At 32.6% G+C, this 19905-nt stretch overlaps 1 protein-coding gene across 2 annotated transcripts in view; it reads left to right on the top strand.

Moving 5' to 3' along the window:
* The window catches only part of Edil3 (EGF like repeats and discoidin domains 3), a 398880-nt gene that overhangs the window by 123747 nt on the left and 255228 nt on the right, over positions 1–19905 (top strand). For both annotated transcript variants that reach the window (XM_046428201.2, XM_046428193.2), the window contains exon 2: positions 4264–4392. In XM_046428201.2, coding sequence (XP_046284157.1) covers positions 4264–4392 — 129 coding nt within the window. The remainder of the gene's footprint in view (positions 1–4263; positions 4393–19905) is intronic.

The raw sequence follows: 19905 nt of genomic DNA, 5'->3' as shown, positions 1-19905 counted from the left end.
TTGAACCCAGAGGCACTAAACCACTGAATCACATATCCAGTGCCTTTTATTTTTTACTTTTTTATTTTAAGAGAGTCTTACTATGTTGCTTAGTGCCTCTCTAAGCTGTTGAACCTAGTCTTAAACTTGATATCCTCCTGTCTCAGCCTCCCAAGTTGCTGGGATTATAGGCATACTCCATTGCACTTGGCTAACAATATATTGTATTCTTAAAATATTCTAACAAAGGGTATATAAAGGGTTCTCACCACAAAATGGTAATTGTGAGGTAATGATTATGTTAATTAACTAGACTTAGTCATTCCACAAGGTATACATAATCTCTAAAATATCAAGATGTACATAAAAATGCATATAAATTTTTCTCAAAAAATGAATGTTCACAAGTCTTATACTGTATTAGAAATGAGTAGACTTAAGAAAAAAAGGAAGGACAAAAAAGTGTAAAGACAAAAGAGAAAAAGAGGTCAACTAAACAATAGCTGGCATCTATAAGACATAACAAGAGTATAACCATTCTGTCTCATTCTGACCGCAAAAGTATTATATGACTAACACATGTGTGGTAGGAGACTAACTAGATTGAGTATTATTGTCTAGAAAGGACAGGATGGGTGCCATGAAAGTTTTCTTAAGATAGCAAAAAATTCTCCAGAATGATGGGATAATCAAAGGGACAAGAAACGCCAGCCTCATGTAGCCTGGGTGTATGAGGACTGTACACCAACACCAGTAAGTGCACTGAGCAGAAAAATGGATGCAAGAGAGGGTGAGATCTCAATCAGAGCTACTTGATTTTGAATAAATATGTAAATACAAGCTGGTATGCCAGAAAGCCTCTAGAATACTGTTTGGATTTTGTCTTTCTTCCATAGACACTGCTTCTGTCAGCATAAATAAATCAATACAAACATCTACATCTTGACTTGTCCCCATGGACATTGCTGTACCAACAGATCCTGGTCTGGGGAATGTAGAACTCCTCTTTATAGAAATATGGAAAATATATAGGATTATGACTGACACTGAAAAAATGTTTGGGGGGTTAATGCTCATCGTCATGTGCTATTGGGAGTTAGGGAAATGCTGTCAGTCTAACTGTAAAGCTGTGCTGCTTACATCAAAAGTAGAAGGGCATGATATTACATATAAATGATGGGAACTTTACCAAAAAAAATCTCAACAATGATACCTGTGTGTTTAGGTTTGTTACTTAACCGGTAGGCAGTGATTTTCATTTTTTGTTTCACTACCTCACATTTATTAGCTGTATTTGAGATTAAATGATGCCCCTAGGGGCTGGGGTTGTAGCTCAGTTGTAGAGCACTTGCCCCTTACATGTGAGGCACTGGGTGTGATCCTCAGCACCACATAAATTTTAATAAAGTAAAGATATTGTGTTCATCTACAACTAAAAAATACTTTTAAAAATGATGCCACTATTGCTTTCACTCTCCATAGTCACCTTTAAGTTCAGTCAAGACAATGCTCATAATTTTTTTTGCTGGGACTTCTTCAAAAGCTTAATGCTTTGTTCTTTGGTCATCAGCTTTGCTTCCTTCATCTATTCCAACACAGTGCTGCCACCTGAGGAATCATTCCTCAACACAGATGGAGTGCTGTGCTTTCCCATGTCTAATGTCCTTTTATGATTTTTCGTCACTTAAAGATAAATGCCAACAATTCTGACACTGCATACAAATTATTGTGTGTATTATCTTATTTTTACTTCATGACTGTCTGTCCCTCATACATATCTTTGCCATAGCTGTATTAGTCTATGTGAAGTTCCTGGAATTGGCCGTGATTTTTTTTTCTTTGAATATATTATTCCCTTTGCCTGGATGTTGAGCATGTACCTTCTCCTTATATTCCTCACCTCACAGTAGTGAATCCCTTTTGAAGTGTCTATTGATCCCTCATTCAGTCATCTATAATGAACACAGGTCTTATGACTCTGTGCTATAATTGTAATTGTTTCTGCATTTTTTACTCTCCCCTACTATGCTCTGTACTTCTTCAGGGTGAAGGCTCTCATTAGTTTGATATGTTCAGTACTTACTTCAGTAGATACTCAGAGAACAGAGGGATAGACTAATGGAAGGATTGTCAAGTGGCTAGATAGCTAGCTACACATATAAACAGATAGAAAGCCTATGGAAATATCTTCATCAGTCACCAACTTCCCCATTCAGAATGTACTCTGTGAAATACTGCTGAAGTTGTTTTCACAAATTGATCTCACCAAGCCAAAACATTAATTGACTCCTCATAAATTACAACATAATTTTTAATCTTCCCTGATCAGAGATATGTACACTTTTTCAGTCATTCCCAGGCAAACACTCCATGTCCCAACTGTAGTAAATACCTTGACATTCCCAAACACTATCATTTTACTTGTTCATTTACTCCTCATTTATTACTCTTTCCTAATATCTGCACTAGTGCTAATATACTATTTTTGTTGGTTATCTTAGTGTAGCTAATAAAATGCTTTATAATTTTGACAAAAGTTTCAACTCCCATTTTTATTTTTTTCTAAAATTTTAATGTGGTTAATCTGAAGAAAATTGAAGTAACTTTTGGTTGGGAAAGCTCTTCTGAAGGAATACAGTTCCTAAGAAATATATACTAGCATGACGTTAGGGCCCAGATGCTTTTCTGAATTTTGAAAAGCCCCATTCTCTTTTAGTACAGAAGGTGGTACTTGCACCTATGGAGTACCCTTCAAAACTGAAGGGGCTTCTAGGAATCTGATTTAAGAACCTTGTGCAGTAAAGCACACCTATGATTCTGCCTGAAGACTGGTTTTTCACTCCAAACTTACTCAGTTCTATGTTAGGTGTGCCAGGAAGCTCAGGAACAATCCTTAAGATTTCTAGATAGCTTTTTGTTTGTTTGTTTTTGGTACTGGGGATTGAGCCCCAAAGCACTTTTACCACTGAGCCACATCACAGCCCTTTTTATTTTATTCATTTACTTGTTTTTAAAATTTGAGATGTTTGTCTCACTAAATTGCTTAGGGCCTCACTAAATTTCTGAGGCTGGCTTTGGACTTGTGATCCTGCTGCCTGCCTCAGCCTTCTGTGTCATTGAGATTACAGGTGTGTACCACTGCTCCTAGCTCTAGATGCGCTTTTATTTAGTAGAGATTATCCTTCCAACTTCAACTTAATTATCTGAAATGTTTTTGCCGGGAATTTGTAGTTCCATCCTTGATTTCATATGTATTACTGTGATCATGTCTTTCTGGAAAAGTTCTACATTTGATCATTTACTAGTTAGAGAGGCTGGAGATGAGAAATAGTTTTATTTTCTGGCACAAGTCATGGTCCCTCTATATTCCTTCTTTTTATTTTCAAACTGGCTTTTTACTTAGCCTCTCTCTTTCTTATTGTACCACATTGCATGCAAGTAATAAGAGGTGTGATATTTTAACAGTCTACCTGGAAATCTCATTACTCATACACAAAATTTCACTGGGTATATTTTCTGTCCCCCAGGTTACATCAGGTGAAACCATTACCAATTACTTCTTACTATGTGACTTTGGTAATTACTTTTTCTAGATCTGTGGTCATTTCTGACTGTTATTCCAGATCCCATCTACAACCTCCTACCAAAGCCATGGCTATATATATTAGGTATTTTTTGTTATGTAATTAATTTCTCTATAGCAATTTCTGTCTTATTCTTCTGTTTCTATCACTTCTTTCAAGCAAGCTAACATGAATGGGTACTCATGACAAGGGTGAAGTTCCAAAAGAGGATGTGGGAACTTTCATGTGCTTTTTCAAACCTCTGTTAAGATCTAGCCAGAGCAGATCATATGGACAAGCCCAGCTTCTCGGTATCCAATACCCCTTTGGTGCAAGGAGTTACAGAGTTATGGAGCTGAGTGTATGAATGCAAAGAAGGTACTTGTTATAGTTATTCTGAATCCAGTCTACCCAACATATTCATGTTAAGCTTTTTAAAATAAATTAAACAATATTTCTTTTACACAAAATGAAGTAATCCCAAACTGAATTAATAACTTGCAGATGCAGTAATTTTTATGTGGTGTAATTTTTCCTCTGTTACATACCATTTGTCTTAAAAGCACACAGTTTCAAATTGATTTTATAGACATTATATGTAAATCCAAATACTAAAGTGACTTTGCCAAGGAACATCAGTGCGGTGTGTGAGTGTGTTTCAATGCCAACCTCTCATTCTTCCTGAAACACAAAAAGTCAATCTCTGTTCCTTTTTCCTCAGGTGATATCTGTGATCCCAATCCATGTGAGAATGGAGGCATCTGTTTGTCAGGGTTGGCTGATGACTCCTATTCCTGCGAATGTCCAGATGGCTTCACAGATCCCAACTGTTCTAGTGTTGTGGAGGTTGGTAAGTGCAAGATTTAAGCATTTCAGTAGTTATCCTCTTAGTTTTCATGAATGACTGACAAATTTGGCTGGTGTGTTATGAAGATTATGTGTTAGACTGCAGTGTGATTTACTTATCTGTAGGACTCTCAACTTTATCATTTCCAGTTAAATTAAATTATATTTCCATTAGTGGCATTCTAAGTAAATTTTTTCTTATATTTTTGGTGATTCATACTATAATTCAAGACACAATAAATAATAATTGAATATAACACAATCCTTATATCTCAAAAGTTAATTTAACTTTTTATTCTCAAATTTAACAAATAATTTTCAAGTTAATTTTTCCAAGTTAAGTTAGTTGAAAAAGAAAGTGTTTCTTAGGCCCTGTTAATATGCACCTGTACTTTGTAGCTGTTCTAAATAATTACTTTTCTTAGAATATAAATACATATTATATTTCTAAGAATTTAAACAGGACAGTATTCCAATTGCAATACTCTTCATGATCTTTTCAAAAACTTTGCTTTGAAAAAATTGATTAGAGTCACTGATTGCATTTCAAAATGAAGTTTTATTTTAATCTGTGAAGTATTTCATTGATATGTATAGTTATGGATTTAGGGTAACTTTTAGAATTTCTAAATAGCTCTCCATTAGGGAAATGGTGTACTTTAAAACAATTTGATACTCTGTAAACTTGTACAGGGATTTTGCACTCTGACTAAAGGTAATATTATAATTAAGTCTGAAAAACAATTATATTTTTTACATTTGTACAAAGAAGAGTACAAAATTGACTATATCTGTTCTACAGAAAGAAACCATATGTTTTCATAAAGATCTGTTAACTAAAATGGTCCTTGGAAAATTTGGGTACTTTAATAGCTTTTGGAAAATGGTTTTGAAGAAGATAAGCATTACTATTTTTAGTCAGTAATCAATTTGTGTTATTAATCATTACATCTAATAGTAACTTATGCATAGTAAGAGCCCATTAACTGTCAGTTAAATAAAGGTAGAACAATTAAATAGGACCATTAATTTACCATATTTGGCCACTAGTTATCTAGTTATTGGGTTTTCATGTGCTTTATTTCTTAAATGTATTTTTCTTTCATTTTGAGATTTTAACATTGGTCTGACTGTATCTGTAAGAGTTAATTAAATTATTGCTGAAAGGTACTTTGTTCATTTAATTCACTTCAAAAATAAATCTTCTTTAAGGTTTTCATTAACTCACGGTATTTTAGGAGATTTGACAAAGTGCCACAGAAATAAAAAATTTGTAACCACTTTGACCCCATCTTCAAATATATGCACTTGATTTTTAGAACCAAAATGAAAATCGTATCCTTTCAGAGTATATATTTCTGAAGGAAATTATAGCTATAAATATTCCTACTATGACAATATGAATAGAATAGAATATTGGTATTATATTTTAACCCAACAACCACAAATTGCAACATCTTAAATTTATAGTCTATGTTTTTGTCAGTACTTTGAAAAAAAAAATATAGAATCGATGACAAATGTGTTTAAATAATTAAAAAAGTGGCATCTTCACAGAATTTTATGTAAATACTTGAAACTTCTGGGCCATATTTTTAAACATTAGTTCAATATTTATCATTTTATTAGAAGAGAGGTTTTTAAGGACAGTAACATTTTGAAAACTAAGCACCCTACCATATTTCATTTAATTTAGTGAGTCTTTGGGGACTCAGATAGCTATAGAATTAAATTTAATTCATATTTATTGTGATATGTTATTAAAAGACCTCTGATAGTCAGACATTGTATAATTTTACTAACTTAAGCTATATGTCTGTTTGATATGTAACAGCACTCTTTCTGAAGATATACTCAGGTATATGTTACTTGGAATAAATGTGTTTGTGTTAGTATTCGCACTGTTATTTAACATAGTATAATAGTTATACCAATCTTAATTTCACATATAGGTGTTATACCATTAAAATAATAGAAAATAAGAATCTTAAAAATTAAAACATCTGTAGTTTCTTATATAAATTTTGCTATTTAAAATTTTTTTGAGGTGTCAGAATATAAGGGGAAATCAAAAACAATTTTGAAGTTAGAGACCTCTATAGGACAGTCATATTACGTTACTTATCTTTCTATATATCCTCTTTCTCAAGTCGCATATATTAAAAGAATACAATTTATTTATTAAATCCAAATAATTAGCAGTAATGCTTTTAGTATCTAGCCTACCTTAGGTTTCTTCATATTTTCAAAACTAATTATTGGGACCAAATACTTGAAACATTAGATTCTTTCCCTGGGGAGGGGGGAGTATATTGGAAATTGAACTAAGGGACATTCAACCACTGAGCCACATCCCTAGCCCTATTTTGATTTTTATTCAGATACAGGGTCTCACTGAGTTGCTTAGTACCTTGCTATTGCTGAGGCTGGCTTTCAACCTGCAATCCTCCTGTCTCAGCCTCCTGAGCCACTGGAATTACAGTTGTACCACACTGCTCAGCGGAGCATTAGATTCTTAGGAGCTGGTGTTGTGGCTCAGTGGCAGAGCGCTTGCCTGGCACATGTGAGGCACTGGGTTCGATCCTCAGCACCACATAAAAATAAATAAATAAAATAAAAGTATTTTGTCCATCTACAACTAAATTTTTTTTTAAATAACATTAGATTCTTAAAGCCCATTCTGTCTTCTCAATTTGAAAATGATCTGCTTTGCTGAAACTTTTGCGGTTACTCTTCTCTGCTTTTAATTAACATCAGTGAAGAAAACAGGATATAGCAATATTCTATACAAGAAACTGAGTGGTGTTTTTTTTATGGTTAAGGTATCAAATGGAATATTTACAGCCTTTATTTTTTTTTAATTTTTTATTGTTGGTTGTTCAAAACATTACAAAGAAACTGAGTGTTTTAAGGTAATATCTTAAAAGACAGAAGAGGTGAACTGTCATCATTGCTTTATTTTACTTACTCATTACTCCATCAAATATAGAAGTTTCTTCTTTGCATCCAAAGTTTCTTCTATCCTTTTCAAAACACATAAATTTTGTGATTTTATGGAGTTCTAAATGTTCCTTTTACTTTCCAAGGGCAAGAAAAGAAACTTATTCATATTTGCTTAGAAAAATTTAGGTTTTAGTCTCAATTTTTAAAATTACATTTACCCTACTCATTCTACAGATAAACTTATACTCCTTCATTGCAGTTCATCTGAAAAGGAGTTTCAAATGCATGCTTAGAGAAAAATCTCCCTTCAATACTTCACTACCAACCTTAATACTTTAGAATAGCCTTGTTATAAGTTGATGCTACTTATTTTAAAAGAAATCTTTGTACGGTTTTGTACATTTTTGTCAAATATGCAGAAAATGTTTTACAACTTTTACAATCAGTCCTCTCATCATTTACATTCTTATAGTAAGCCAAATTGGCATGCTCCATTTTGTGAACTTCATTCATTAGAAAATATTGCTTCTCTTTGGACTTTATTTTGGATACTTCTTCTTCTTATTATTATTCTTTTTTTTTTTTTTTGGATACTTCTGTGTACTCCAATATCCACTTTCCCTCACTCTTTCTGTGTTTCTGTCTCCCACACATGCAACTCTTCCCACATAAACCCACATATCTTAGTATGCCCAGGCTTTTACAGTTACTAAAACTGCAAAAGCCAGTAGAAAAAATTCTCTGACAGCAAACAAAAACAACTCCTCCCCCCCAAAAGAAAACAACAACAACACCTACTTCACATCTTTGAATGTGTAGACATTTTCCAGGCACAGATGCACACAGATACTCACTCTACGTGCTGTCTCCCTTTCACACCTTAGGAGTGACCTCCAGTGGCTAAGCCCAAATTACTTTTCAGTTATCTACTCACATGTCTAGACAGCACTGTGTTGTTTGGAATATAGTGTTCATACATTCATTTCATATAGCAAATTTCCATTGCCAGTGGATGTTTTAGAGATCTAGACAGAAATATTGGTAGTTATTACATTGTGTACTAATTCAGTAAATTAATAACAAATATAAACTCTTCCAGCTCAGATACTTATGTGTTAATGAAATCAAAGGGGGCAAAATAAGTGTTCAAACTTTTATTAAAAAATAAAATTAGGGATATAGTTTAGTGGTAGAGTGTATGCTTAGCATGTGTACTGCTCTGGGTTCCATCTCCACCATCACCCAAAATAAATAAATCAATAGATATGTACAGAAATTAAATCTTAGCTTACTTGTATTCTTAAGTAAAATTTACTGAGCACTTGAATGCTGAAGATGCATGGTAAAGAAATTTGCAGAAATTGCTGTCCAGGTGGAAAAGTAGATAAGCATTTATATTGATTATATGTATTTTATGGATGATCTTGTTGCTTTATAGATGATCAGTCTTGCTTGAGTTGTGGAGAAATTCATGATTGAATCCATCTTTCTAGACATTGGTGCATAGAAGAATTGGGGGAAAGTTTTAATAGCTAAAATAAGCATTCAACAATATATTTGTTTACTCACTCATCCATCAAATGTTTTAATAATTACCTTATACCAGATTCTGTTTTGGGCACTGAGGATATAATCCCTAAAAAAATAATAGTCTTTACGTACACGAATCTCAAAGACTGAGAAGGTGATGCTTGAAAGACTGAGAAGTTACCATTTAAACAGAGAGTAAACCTAAAAATGGTTTTGAGATGAAAACTGAGATAAGTAGGTATGGAGAATGAGAATGGTAGCTGAGAGGGGAATTTGAACCAAGGAATGGTTTTCCTTTAGAACTAAAGACTCTAATGATATTATGGTCCAGATATAATGCATAAAAATTAAGTTGGTATTTTTCTGAAAATAAGCTATTAGATATCTTAGAGAAATTTACAAGTAATTAGCATACATTTAACCTATTAAATATACAGGTTGAAAACAAGGAATATAAACTTTGGAATTTGGTTGTAGTAATGTAAGACCGTTCATCAGTTTTGGAAAGAACCTGTATTTTTTATTTTATTTTATTTATTTTTTTGTGATACTGGGGATTGAACTCAGGAGCACTTGACCACTGAGTCACATTTCCAGACCTATTTGTATTTTATTTAGAGAAATGATCTCACTGAGTTGCTTGGCACCTCGTTTTTTTTTTTTTTTTTTGTTTTTTTTTTTGCTGAGGCTGGCTTTGATTTCCCGATCCTCTTGCCTCAGCCTTCCAAGCCACTAGGATTACAGGCGTGCATTATTGAGAATAGTTTAGTAAAGATAATGAAGTCAGTATATCATTTTATTTATATCTTTCTGCTTCTGTTTCTTCTCTGTAGTCACACTGGGCTTCTGGGAAGTCTTCTCATTTTTAGTAAATAAATAAATAAACATGACGGTACATTATCCTGTTCTATTCTTCCCTATATTCTTCTATCTTATTCACATCCAAACCTATTTCCCAGATTCTATTAAATTTGTGACTTTTCATTCTCATCACTGATAATCTGTTCCCCTGTTCCCATTTCATTATGAAAAAAATGATTATGCTTACCTCAGGAAAATAAAGACTATTGAACAAATTGGAAATAAAATTACAGATTGACTATACATGTGGCTGTCTTTTGAATAACCATATTCATGTTTATCTTTTAAAAAGTGATCAGTGTCAGAATATCAAGAAGTGTTAACAGTCTGACTCTGTCTAAAATAGTTCTTGTTAGTAACCATGAAATATCAGAATGTTAACAATCTTAAATAAATATCTTGGGTATTGTAAGGTTATTTTTAGATTTCCAGAGTTTGGTTACCAAATGAAGGATTCAAAAATTTCAATTATTCATACAGTAGGTGAAATTATGAGTACTTGTCAGGTTTTCTTCCCTCTTAAGATTATTTCTTGGACTAAGGAAGGATAACTCATGATTGAATCCATCTTTCTAGAAATTATCATAATGAGAGCTATTCTGCATAGACTGAAATAATTTCTCCAAATCTGCTAGCCATAGAAGATTGCTAAGATGTTTCCCAGTCTAACTAGAGCTAAAGGAAATTATTTTCAAAGTTATAATTACTTTCCAAAAAGTAAGAAAATGAAATATGTTTATAAAAAGAATTACACAGTTAAGTAGCAGCCAATAATTTAATGCATGATTTTTGTGTTCATTTTGTGCATACTACAGGAAAGTAATTTTGTTTTATATGTATAAAAATTCCTGTAATGTGGCTTATCAACTCATAATCTCTCTCATTGATTTTTAAAATATTTCTAATTCATCATTAATTATAATGATTAGAGTTTGTTTGCAATTCCAAGCTCTAGCAATTATGTGTTAACTCAGAGGGGGGAAAGTAGAACATCAGAGAACCTTAGAAATTATGAGTATAGAAAGCTATTCTTGCTCAGTTGAAACACAAGAACCAGTTTGTACTAAAACTTTCATTTGTAGCAAAATACAATATAAGGCATTAAAAATATTTGGTGTATACCATTTATACGACTGTTCTTTTTATAGTATACCTTTCTGATTAATTTGTGTATGAAATGACATTGAACATGTATCAGTAAGCTTTTACTACTTAACAAAGAATTGCAAAATTTTGTGATATAATTAATTAAGTGAGTGACCTTATCTGGGACACCTTGTAGGTCTTTAGTGCTCTCATTCCTGCGTCAGCCAAGTCAGCTAAATGCTTCCCTGGTTCTAAGTAGTGATCTCTACTGGATTGCATTTCCTTACATGGTGGCAGAGACAAGGACTGAAGTAGTGAGGAATATCAAATCCTAATTATAAGCATTTTTCAAATCTTAGATTGTTTCACAGTAGCTAACAAAAATTTTAGTGGGAAGATGTGCCATTTTGTATAGCAAAGGTGAGAATGACAGTGGGGAAGGGATTTGTGGCTGATTTTGTAGGCTACCATAAGCTCAATCTTCTATGGCTAACAGATTTTGAGAAATTATTTCAGCCCTTGCAGGATACTTCTCATTATGATAATTTCTGGAAAGATGGATTCAACAGTACTAGAATTATATAGTTTGAGGCCAACATGGGAAACATAGTGATACCCTATCTCCAAGAAAAGGATGTTATCTTATCAAATACAGCTTTAAAATAACATATAAAGATTCCATCCCTTTTTATTGTCCCTTAAATACTTTATCATTACAGGGCATAAATTATTTTGAAATGACTAAAACCAGGCATATGTATAGTCTAGTTTGATTGATGAAACCTGCAAGGAAATAACAGTTGTACAAAATTAAAACCAGTAAGAGAGAAAAGACATTTAATCAAAACTTAAAGCATTCTAGAGCATCTAGGTTATGGAGAGGCTTAGGATAACTGAGAGAGAACATAAGAAAATTAGATAAAGACAAGAAGTGGGAACATGATTAATATCACTCTGATGGGAAGGAAGGCTATTGGATGAGTGACAAGATTTGCTCTCCTCTTCAGAAACATGCATTAGTGACACAAAAGATGGAATGAAGAAAAAGAGACGAAACATTAAGAATTCATTAAAAGTATTTTGAACAATTGAAAATTTTAGAAACTTCTGTAGCATTTAACATAATCTTATTGGTACTTACTATGTTCTAGAATTGTGCTATTTGTTATGAGAAATTGCTAGAATAAAGCATTACTGAAATAATAAACAAGGCATGAATCTCTTATCAAGGGGTTTAAAGTAGATTCCATTGTTTTGAAGGTTTATTTGACCACATTCCCTAAAGCTAAAGGAAAACCAGAGGTGAATTTATACTTTTAGAAAATTTATTATCCAACATATATCAAAATACTTATATGAAGAAAAGTTCTGTAATACATATTACTTAAAGCACAATGACAACATATAACTTTTAAATGAATAATAATGAGAGAGAATTTGGGCTGAATCATCCTCAGAGCATATTTTTCTCTTTATATTATAAAATTCATCAAGCTACACTTTAAAGTGGACAACGATTTATATTTATTATCTTTCTTTTATCTCAGTCAAAGCTTGAAAACTAAAATAGAGTATAAGTTAAATATTTCAGTGAAAGACAGAACCAAGATAAGGATATCTGTTTTCTTAAGTACCAATACATAGAAAATATAACAAATTTCAAATAAGACTTAGCATCTTCTTTGCATTTGATAAAGTCCTGCAGCGTTTTTATCCACTGAGGTTTGCTTTGCAAAAGTAAGCCCAATTGCTTCATTCAAATCACAGAGAACTATTGGGTACAGAACTCATTGTTCCTCAGTTACCTGAGAAACTACAAACATTTTCAAGAACAAGTCAGACACTTTACTTGTTAACTCAGCCTCAATCAATGGTTTTGCCTCCCCAACCAATAGATAAATTGAGGTCCATCACAGAATAGCTTCTGGCTTCAAAGGTCAGAATTCATTAATTGTTCAGCTATGGAGGTCCTGCAGCATTACTCTCCATAATGATTTCCTCACACAAAACTCTTGGTGAGACTCAGCTCACAACCAGCTTGGTGATTGTCAGGCGTCATGTAAGGATCAGGAAAGGTGTGGGCAGATGGTCTTTCTATGCAGTTTACTGATCACCAGATTGCCATGAAACTAATCCTCTTCTTAATACTGCCTTGTATATTTATAGTACACTATCATTTACACACACACACACACACACACATACACATACAAAATAATTGAACCTGAAAATCACCATAATCATATTCATCACCATCATCATCATCATCATCATCATCATCCATTTAATCCCAGTGTTTATCACACACTCTTTTGGAATTCTGTAGTTTGTAGAGATCTGGAGAAACCCATTCTCTAAAGGAACTCATCACAGTGTTGTGGTTAAGAACCCAGCCACACTGTGTTCACATCTTAGCTCTTCTATCTGCAGTTGGTCCTCAGAATTTGCACTTCTCATGGATTCAAACAAATACAAAGAGAATTTTTTTAAAAAAAATTCCAACTGTACTGTAAGATTTTCCTTGTTATTGTTCCTGAAACAATGCAGTATGACATTATTTACATAGTATTTGCATTGTTATTTATTATCAGTAATTTAGAGGTGATTTAAAGTATATCAGTGTGCCTAGCCACAAAGTTCTTTGTGCCATGTAACTGAAAATACTATGCTATTTTATATAAGGAACTTTAACATCTCCACATTTTGTTATTTGCAGGGAGCCCTGGAACCTTGGACACCAAGGGAAAACTGTACTATATCTGTGACTAGGAAAGTTACTTAATCTTTCTGTGTCTGAGTTTCCTCATCTGTAAAAATACAGCAACAGTATCAACTTCAAAAGGATTTTGTGCAAATTCACTGAATCAACACATGTAACGTCCTAGAACAATGCCTAATTTATAGTGCCAGCTAGAAGTTATGGAGTAATATAAATAATTAAACCTTATATACAATTCAAAAGCTACATGCAGAAATCAAAAATATAAGTCTTGAATATTTTTTCATCATTTCAGTTACTAATAACATTATTGAAGTGTCCAATAAATCCTGACCTATTATTTTTATGGCAGGATTTTTTTTTCCTGCTTTTGTTTGACTACGCAAACTAGGGATAATTTATCTGTCAGCTTTTGAGTTAAAAAACAAAACAAAACTCCTTCAACATATAATTTGACAAATCTCCTCATTTGGTATGGGAAAAAGAGAACCCTGTATTTTATTACTTGGAAATTGTGAGTAATATAAGTAATGTTTGCATGATTAGGAATCAACCCTTTAGGAAAATAGCTTTCCTTATGCTTACTACAAATAACTTAGGAACTGATTTTTCTTTGTAAGATTGTAGAACAGGAATCCTGTAAAGGAATAAGAAATACCAAGTTGTAATTTATGATGACATATTAATGTTAGATTCTTGTGTGTGATAGGTCAACACTAAGCTCTTTGTGGCTTTGAAGAAAGATAAAATAGTCTCGGTGAGGGCAGGGATCCACTAGAATCTTCCATTTAACAAATGTATATTGGGCTTCCCAGAATGGCTTTTCCTCACCCCAAAGGGTAATATACACTTCACAATGACCCCAAGATGAAGAGCGTGCTATTGGGATACTTATAGTTGAGAAAAAATAGACACATCAATAATCATTACACAATGCAGAAAATAATAATTATAAGAGAGTAACAAAGTGTTTGAGTATCAAGTGGAGAAAAGATCACTTCTAGTACTATAGTTCATATTTTATGGCTGAGGTGATTTCTGAGATACCCTGAAGCAGAAATGCATTTCCATAGAGCAAGTTATTCAATGGGAATATTGTAAGCGAAACAAAATGTTAAAAAGCACAACAGATAGAAAGGGCAGGATCTTTCAGGGAGAATTAGTATTAGTGGTTGCTCAGAATATAAGGTGTTTATGGGAAGGATTGGGAACAAGATTGGGAAAGAAGTTTTCAAAGATGTATAGAACCTCTAGGCATCTCTATTAACTGTTCCCATAATATAGTTTTCTTTGTTAATATCAAAATTAACCCAGGGACATGATTTCATAACCTCTCTTAATAATACATTATTGAGGCATATAATCATTAGAAAAACAAAATAATACAAATCTCAACTGAACAGTATTTGGGGTAATTTTTAAGTACTACCTCAGGCTTTTCTTTTGAGGATTAAATTGTTGAAATTGTACTTTCTTTCTCTTGCATTTTTATTCTGCCTTCAAGATAAGTCTATTTTTCAATCCATTAATTATTGCAATTGTTTTCAATAGGACTTGGTCTAATAAGTAATTGAGCTGAAAAGAGCTGAATGTGGCTCATTGACTGAAATAAGTGCTGATTTCTAACTTCCAGTTTCTAAACAGAAAATAATTATTAGAAGGAACAGCTATAAAAGTTTAAAGACATTTTTCAAGAGACCCCATTATAACTAGAAATGTCAGCTGATATGGAAAATCCCATGAAAAGCCACTAAATATTTTTATTCAGCTAGATGGCCACCTCATCCTGGACATTAAGGACAATGTTTTTGTGAGAACAAATGTGTGCTGTTCCTGTCTGTGGACTTTTGTCACCTACATACAAGATACATGCGAACTAGATATTTTGCTGAAAGATTGGAAGATTATCTTCAAAGCTTAGTTTGGTTTCAAATTTTATATTTCTTTCCCATTATCAAGATACCTTTGACATTATTTTTGTATGCGATTTGCTAGTATTTTATTAAAAATGGTTAGCATCTATGTTCATAAGGTATATTTGTCTGAAGTTTTCTTGATATGTATTTTTTCTGGTTTTGGTATGAGGGTTATACTAATTTCATACAATTTGTCTGAAGTTTTCTTGATATGTATTTTTTCTGGTTTTGGTATGAGGGTTATACTAATTTCATACAATGAGTTTGGAAGTGTTCCCTCCTTTTCTATTTCATGGAATAATTTGAGGATTTTTGTTAGTTATTTTGGGGAGATATGCTAAAACTTAGCTGAGAATCCATCTGGTCCTGGTCTTTTCTTTATTGATAGGCTTTTAATGGCATCTTCAACTTTATTGTTTGAAATTGATCTGTTTAAATTTCTATGTCTCTGATTAAATTTTGGTCAGTCATGTGTCTCTAGAAATTTGTTGATGTCCTCAAAATTTTCTTCTATTGGAGTATAAATTTTCAAAATAGTTTCTAATTATCTATATTTAATATGACATTATTGCATGCCATTCATTTGTTCTTCTACCTTCCTGGAAAGACATGACCTCATCTCCTGCTTTTCCCCTCTTCCCCCAACCTGTCTCCAGGCAAGAGGGGATAAGATTACTAGTATCCAGTACTGTAAAAATTAGTCCATGAAACTGAAGGAAGAAGGGAAAAGAAACTAATTCCTACTCTTTTAGTAGTGTGTGTGTGTATGTGTGTGTGTGTGTGTGTGTGTAATGTTTGATTGCTTATTGTAATAGAGCAGCCTCAACATGTTGTGAACACAGTTGTATTTAGGGCTACTTAGTGCTCCTCTGTATTACTGTTTACATTCTTATAACCATATTTTAAAATAACTTAAGAAATTTGGCTTTTTCAAGAGTAGCTCACCTAAAATGATGATCAGGACATATAAAACCATGACATATAAAAGTAAGTGAGGATTTGTGTATCAGTTAAGAAAAGAATTATGGGGTTATGATAGCTATCAAAATTAATTTGAAAGGCTGGAATATCAAAGAAAGATTCACATTATTCCATTGTTCTCCAGAAAATAACACTGGTAGAGATGTGACATGTTCCTTTGGGAGATTATGAGTTCCCCTGTGCTGGAAATTTTGAATGATATCTAGATTTTTGGTTGTCAGTTTGTACTGTGACCTTTAAATTTGCTTTGGGTTTTAAGTTTTATTTTTAAAAGTTGCAACATCCTTTATTCTGAACAGTATGTTTTCTTCACTGTTTTTTGAAGGTTTGAAAGAATAGAAATTAATAACATGCATTTACAACTTGAAAATTATTTATTCATTTCACAATACTGTAGATCAAACCCAGGGCTTAGTGCATACTAGGCATATGCTCTACTACTAAGCTACATCTGGAGCTCTAAAGAAAACAATCTAAAAGATCAGAAAAAAATGAGGCTTGGGTCCTCCCTGGATAACCCTCCACCTTTATGTAATTCCATTGACTTAAAGTTAGACCCATCTACATTTTTATCAGTTGAGTTTTTAAAGACATTCCAATTAAGGAAAAATTTAGCCTTGGGAGACAAGTTTGGCAGATAGGGAAATTACATTGTCAATGTCATTTGATTAACACCTGGATACAGATACACTATTTTCTTTTAAAGAAGGTCCTAATGATTCTGAAAAGAAAGCGTTTAGTTTTAGCGCTTTTTTTAATAAGCAGAAAAAATCTTCTATAGCAATCATTAACTCAATGCAGGGGCACATTAGATTAGTCAAACTCTATGTAGGCAAACAGAGGCTGAGTTTATAGTAGTGTGTTTGGGATGAGTTAAAACTACATGAAAAAAATAATTCCCTTTCACCAAAAGGAAACAGATACAACAGAAATATCTCACCTTTGAAAATTTTTTCTTCCCATTTGTTTTAACCTCCATCTTTTGGGTTTCAACAGATATTTTATTTTTTTTCCTTTTTATTGGTGCATTATAATCATACATAACAGTAGGATTTGTTATAACATATTCATACACACACAAGATAAAACAGTATAATTTGATCAATTTTATTCCCCAGTATCTCCCCTTTCTCCCCCTCCCTGACCTTGATCCCCTTCTTCTATTCTACTGGTCTCCCTTCCATTTAAAAAAAAAAATTGTTCTAATTAGAGGAGAGTGAGGGGAGGGGTGAGGCTGTGGGGATGGGAAGGACTGTAGAATGCATCAAAAGGTATTTTAATTAAACCAAATGTGTGGGTCTGCATTCTGGAAAGCCATCATTTCAAAGTAATCTTAAAATTTCTGAATTCCTCTTTGGAATATAAACATTAAAATGATATTTTACTAAGAAAGCTTCATAAATTTTAAAAGTGCTAAATAATCTTTGAAATAACTATGATATTAAATACTTGCTTGTGATCTCTCTCACACACACACACACAGAATGCTATGATTTTGCAATGAAATGATCTCTTGTCTGTAATCACCATTTAGTTTTTAAAACTATTGAAATTTTATCATATATATATATATATATATGTGTGTGTGTGTGTGTATATATATATTATATATATATATCCCAGAAGATGTAAAATATTCAGTATTTAACTCTAAATGGCCCTATTCCTTTTATTTTAATGACTATATTTACTTAATAAATTATGCTTTGATTTTTTGTTTAGTTTACAAATTACATTTTTCATGAGATCTTATAGGAGTTAGAGTAGCTTTTCAACCTTTATTTTTCTTGTGTTCTCCCCCACACCAAGATGATGATGATGGATAGGGATGTTAAAGTCTGCGTCTGCCAAGGCAAATGGTTCAATTATTTTTATCTGTCTTATGCTACTTGATGTAAGACATTGAAAATTTCACTCAATCTTCATTATGAAAACTTTGTTAAAGCAAAAAGTAATTCTCATAGGAAAAGGCAGAAATGTAATATCATTCAATATGTTTAAGATGTATGTCACTAAAGATAGCCTAGTGGCATAGATAGATTATTAAAAACCTTACCATACAAAAAGAATATCATATATTTTGTTAGGATCATGGGTTTCTGTTTATTTAATGAAATAATTTGATAATACTTTCTTGTTTCATATTTCTACCATGATTCAAATGGAATCTGATTATTTATTCAAACCTCATTTGGGAGAGAAGAACCCTGGAATCCATCCAAGTAGTATTCACTAAAGGCTTAGTTAAAAATAGTATGCTATGTCCATAAATAACATATTATTCAGTATTATCCATATTCATTGATTATAATAGAAAAGTATGTGCAGTGTATTTTTATTCATTATGCCATAAAACACAATTATTATTACATACAAGTATATGTGTTCTGATGTTTATATAAATTTTCTTCAAAATTCCTTTCATGGTGAGGTCTTAGTTGGCAATTTAGATGATTTAATGAATATACTTCTGTTTTCTAATGCAGACCTTCACCTATTTTAACAATGGATAGTTTGCCAACAATCTTAATTACTAAGTCTCTTCCAGCATTAACATTTTATGTACACTCACCCTGTGGTTTTCTTATGTGGATGCACTCACTGAGATTTGTGCCAATATTGCTGATGTATCCATTACTTTTTAGTTTTTTGTTCCTTTGGTTTTAACAGATTGGCTTTTTAGATTAGCTCATTTGTCTAGACTTAGGGAAATGAATTGAGGTTGAAGAGACCAATTTCCCACAGAGAAATAAAGTAGAAATTCTTGGAACATGAATCTGATGGTCTGAGTGCCTCACTCTCAGGTGGAAGAAAATGCTGTGGTACTGGGACCATCCCCAACTCACATGTAGCAGGGAGGCAACCACAGGCTCTGGGCTTCTCTAGGCATGTTAGGCAGCATTCTCATTGTAAAATGATTTCTCTTTTCTTATATTAAATTTTCACAAAGATTATAAACTTATTATTTTTATTGAAAATGGATAAATCTGAGAAAACATTTATATTAACTTTTGATCTATTTTATCCCTTGCAAGTTTCTTCTTTTTATTTGCTTATGAATTCTCTTAGGATACCTTGGGTTTAATTTCCAATCCCCACTTTACATGGCTAATAATAATGTAAAAACAGTCATTAAATTCACATACTGGACTTAATTTTCTCATCTCTAAAACTGGATAACTTTCCAAAAATATTTACACAGTACCAATTATATACATGGCTCAAAATTAAAACATAACCATTTGCCCTTGAAAGAAGGATAATGTCCAGCTTGGGAAACAAGACCAGAAAATATTATGTGCTGTTTTTGTTTATTACAGGCTTTAGGTGATAGTTTAAAAGCTGAGGATGGAAGGGGATAACTACATAAAACTGGAGACTGACATGGGTATTAAATAATTGAAGGTGGTGAGGTTTGAGTTTAGTCTACAAGGATGAAATGAATTTGGATAGGAAAGGAAGGTAGCTGGGATAACTAAGA

The sequence above is a fragment of the Marmota monax genome, unplaced genomic scaffold (genome assembly GCF_021218885.2).
Source record: "Marmota monax isolate L192 unplaced genomic scaffold, Marmota_monax_Labrador192_F-V1.1 WCK01_AAM20220418_F8-fsc00018, whole genome shotgun sequence".
In the NCBI taxonomy this organism is placed as follows: domain Eukaryota; kingdom Metazoa; phylum Chordata; class Mammalia; order Rodentia; family Sciuridae; genus Marmota; species Marmota monax.
This window is presented reverse-complemented; position numbering and strand designations above follow the sequence as displayed.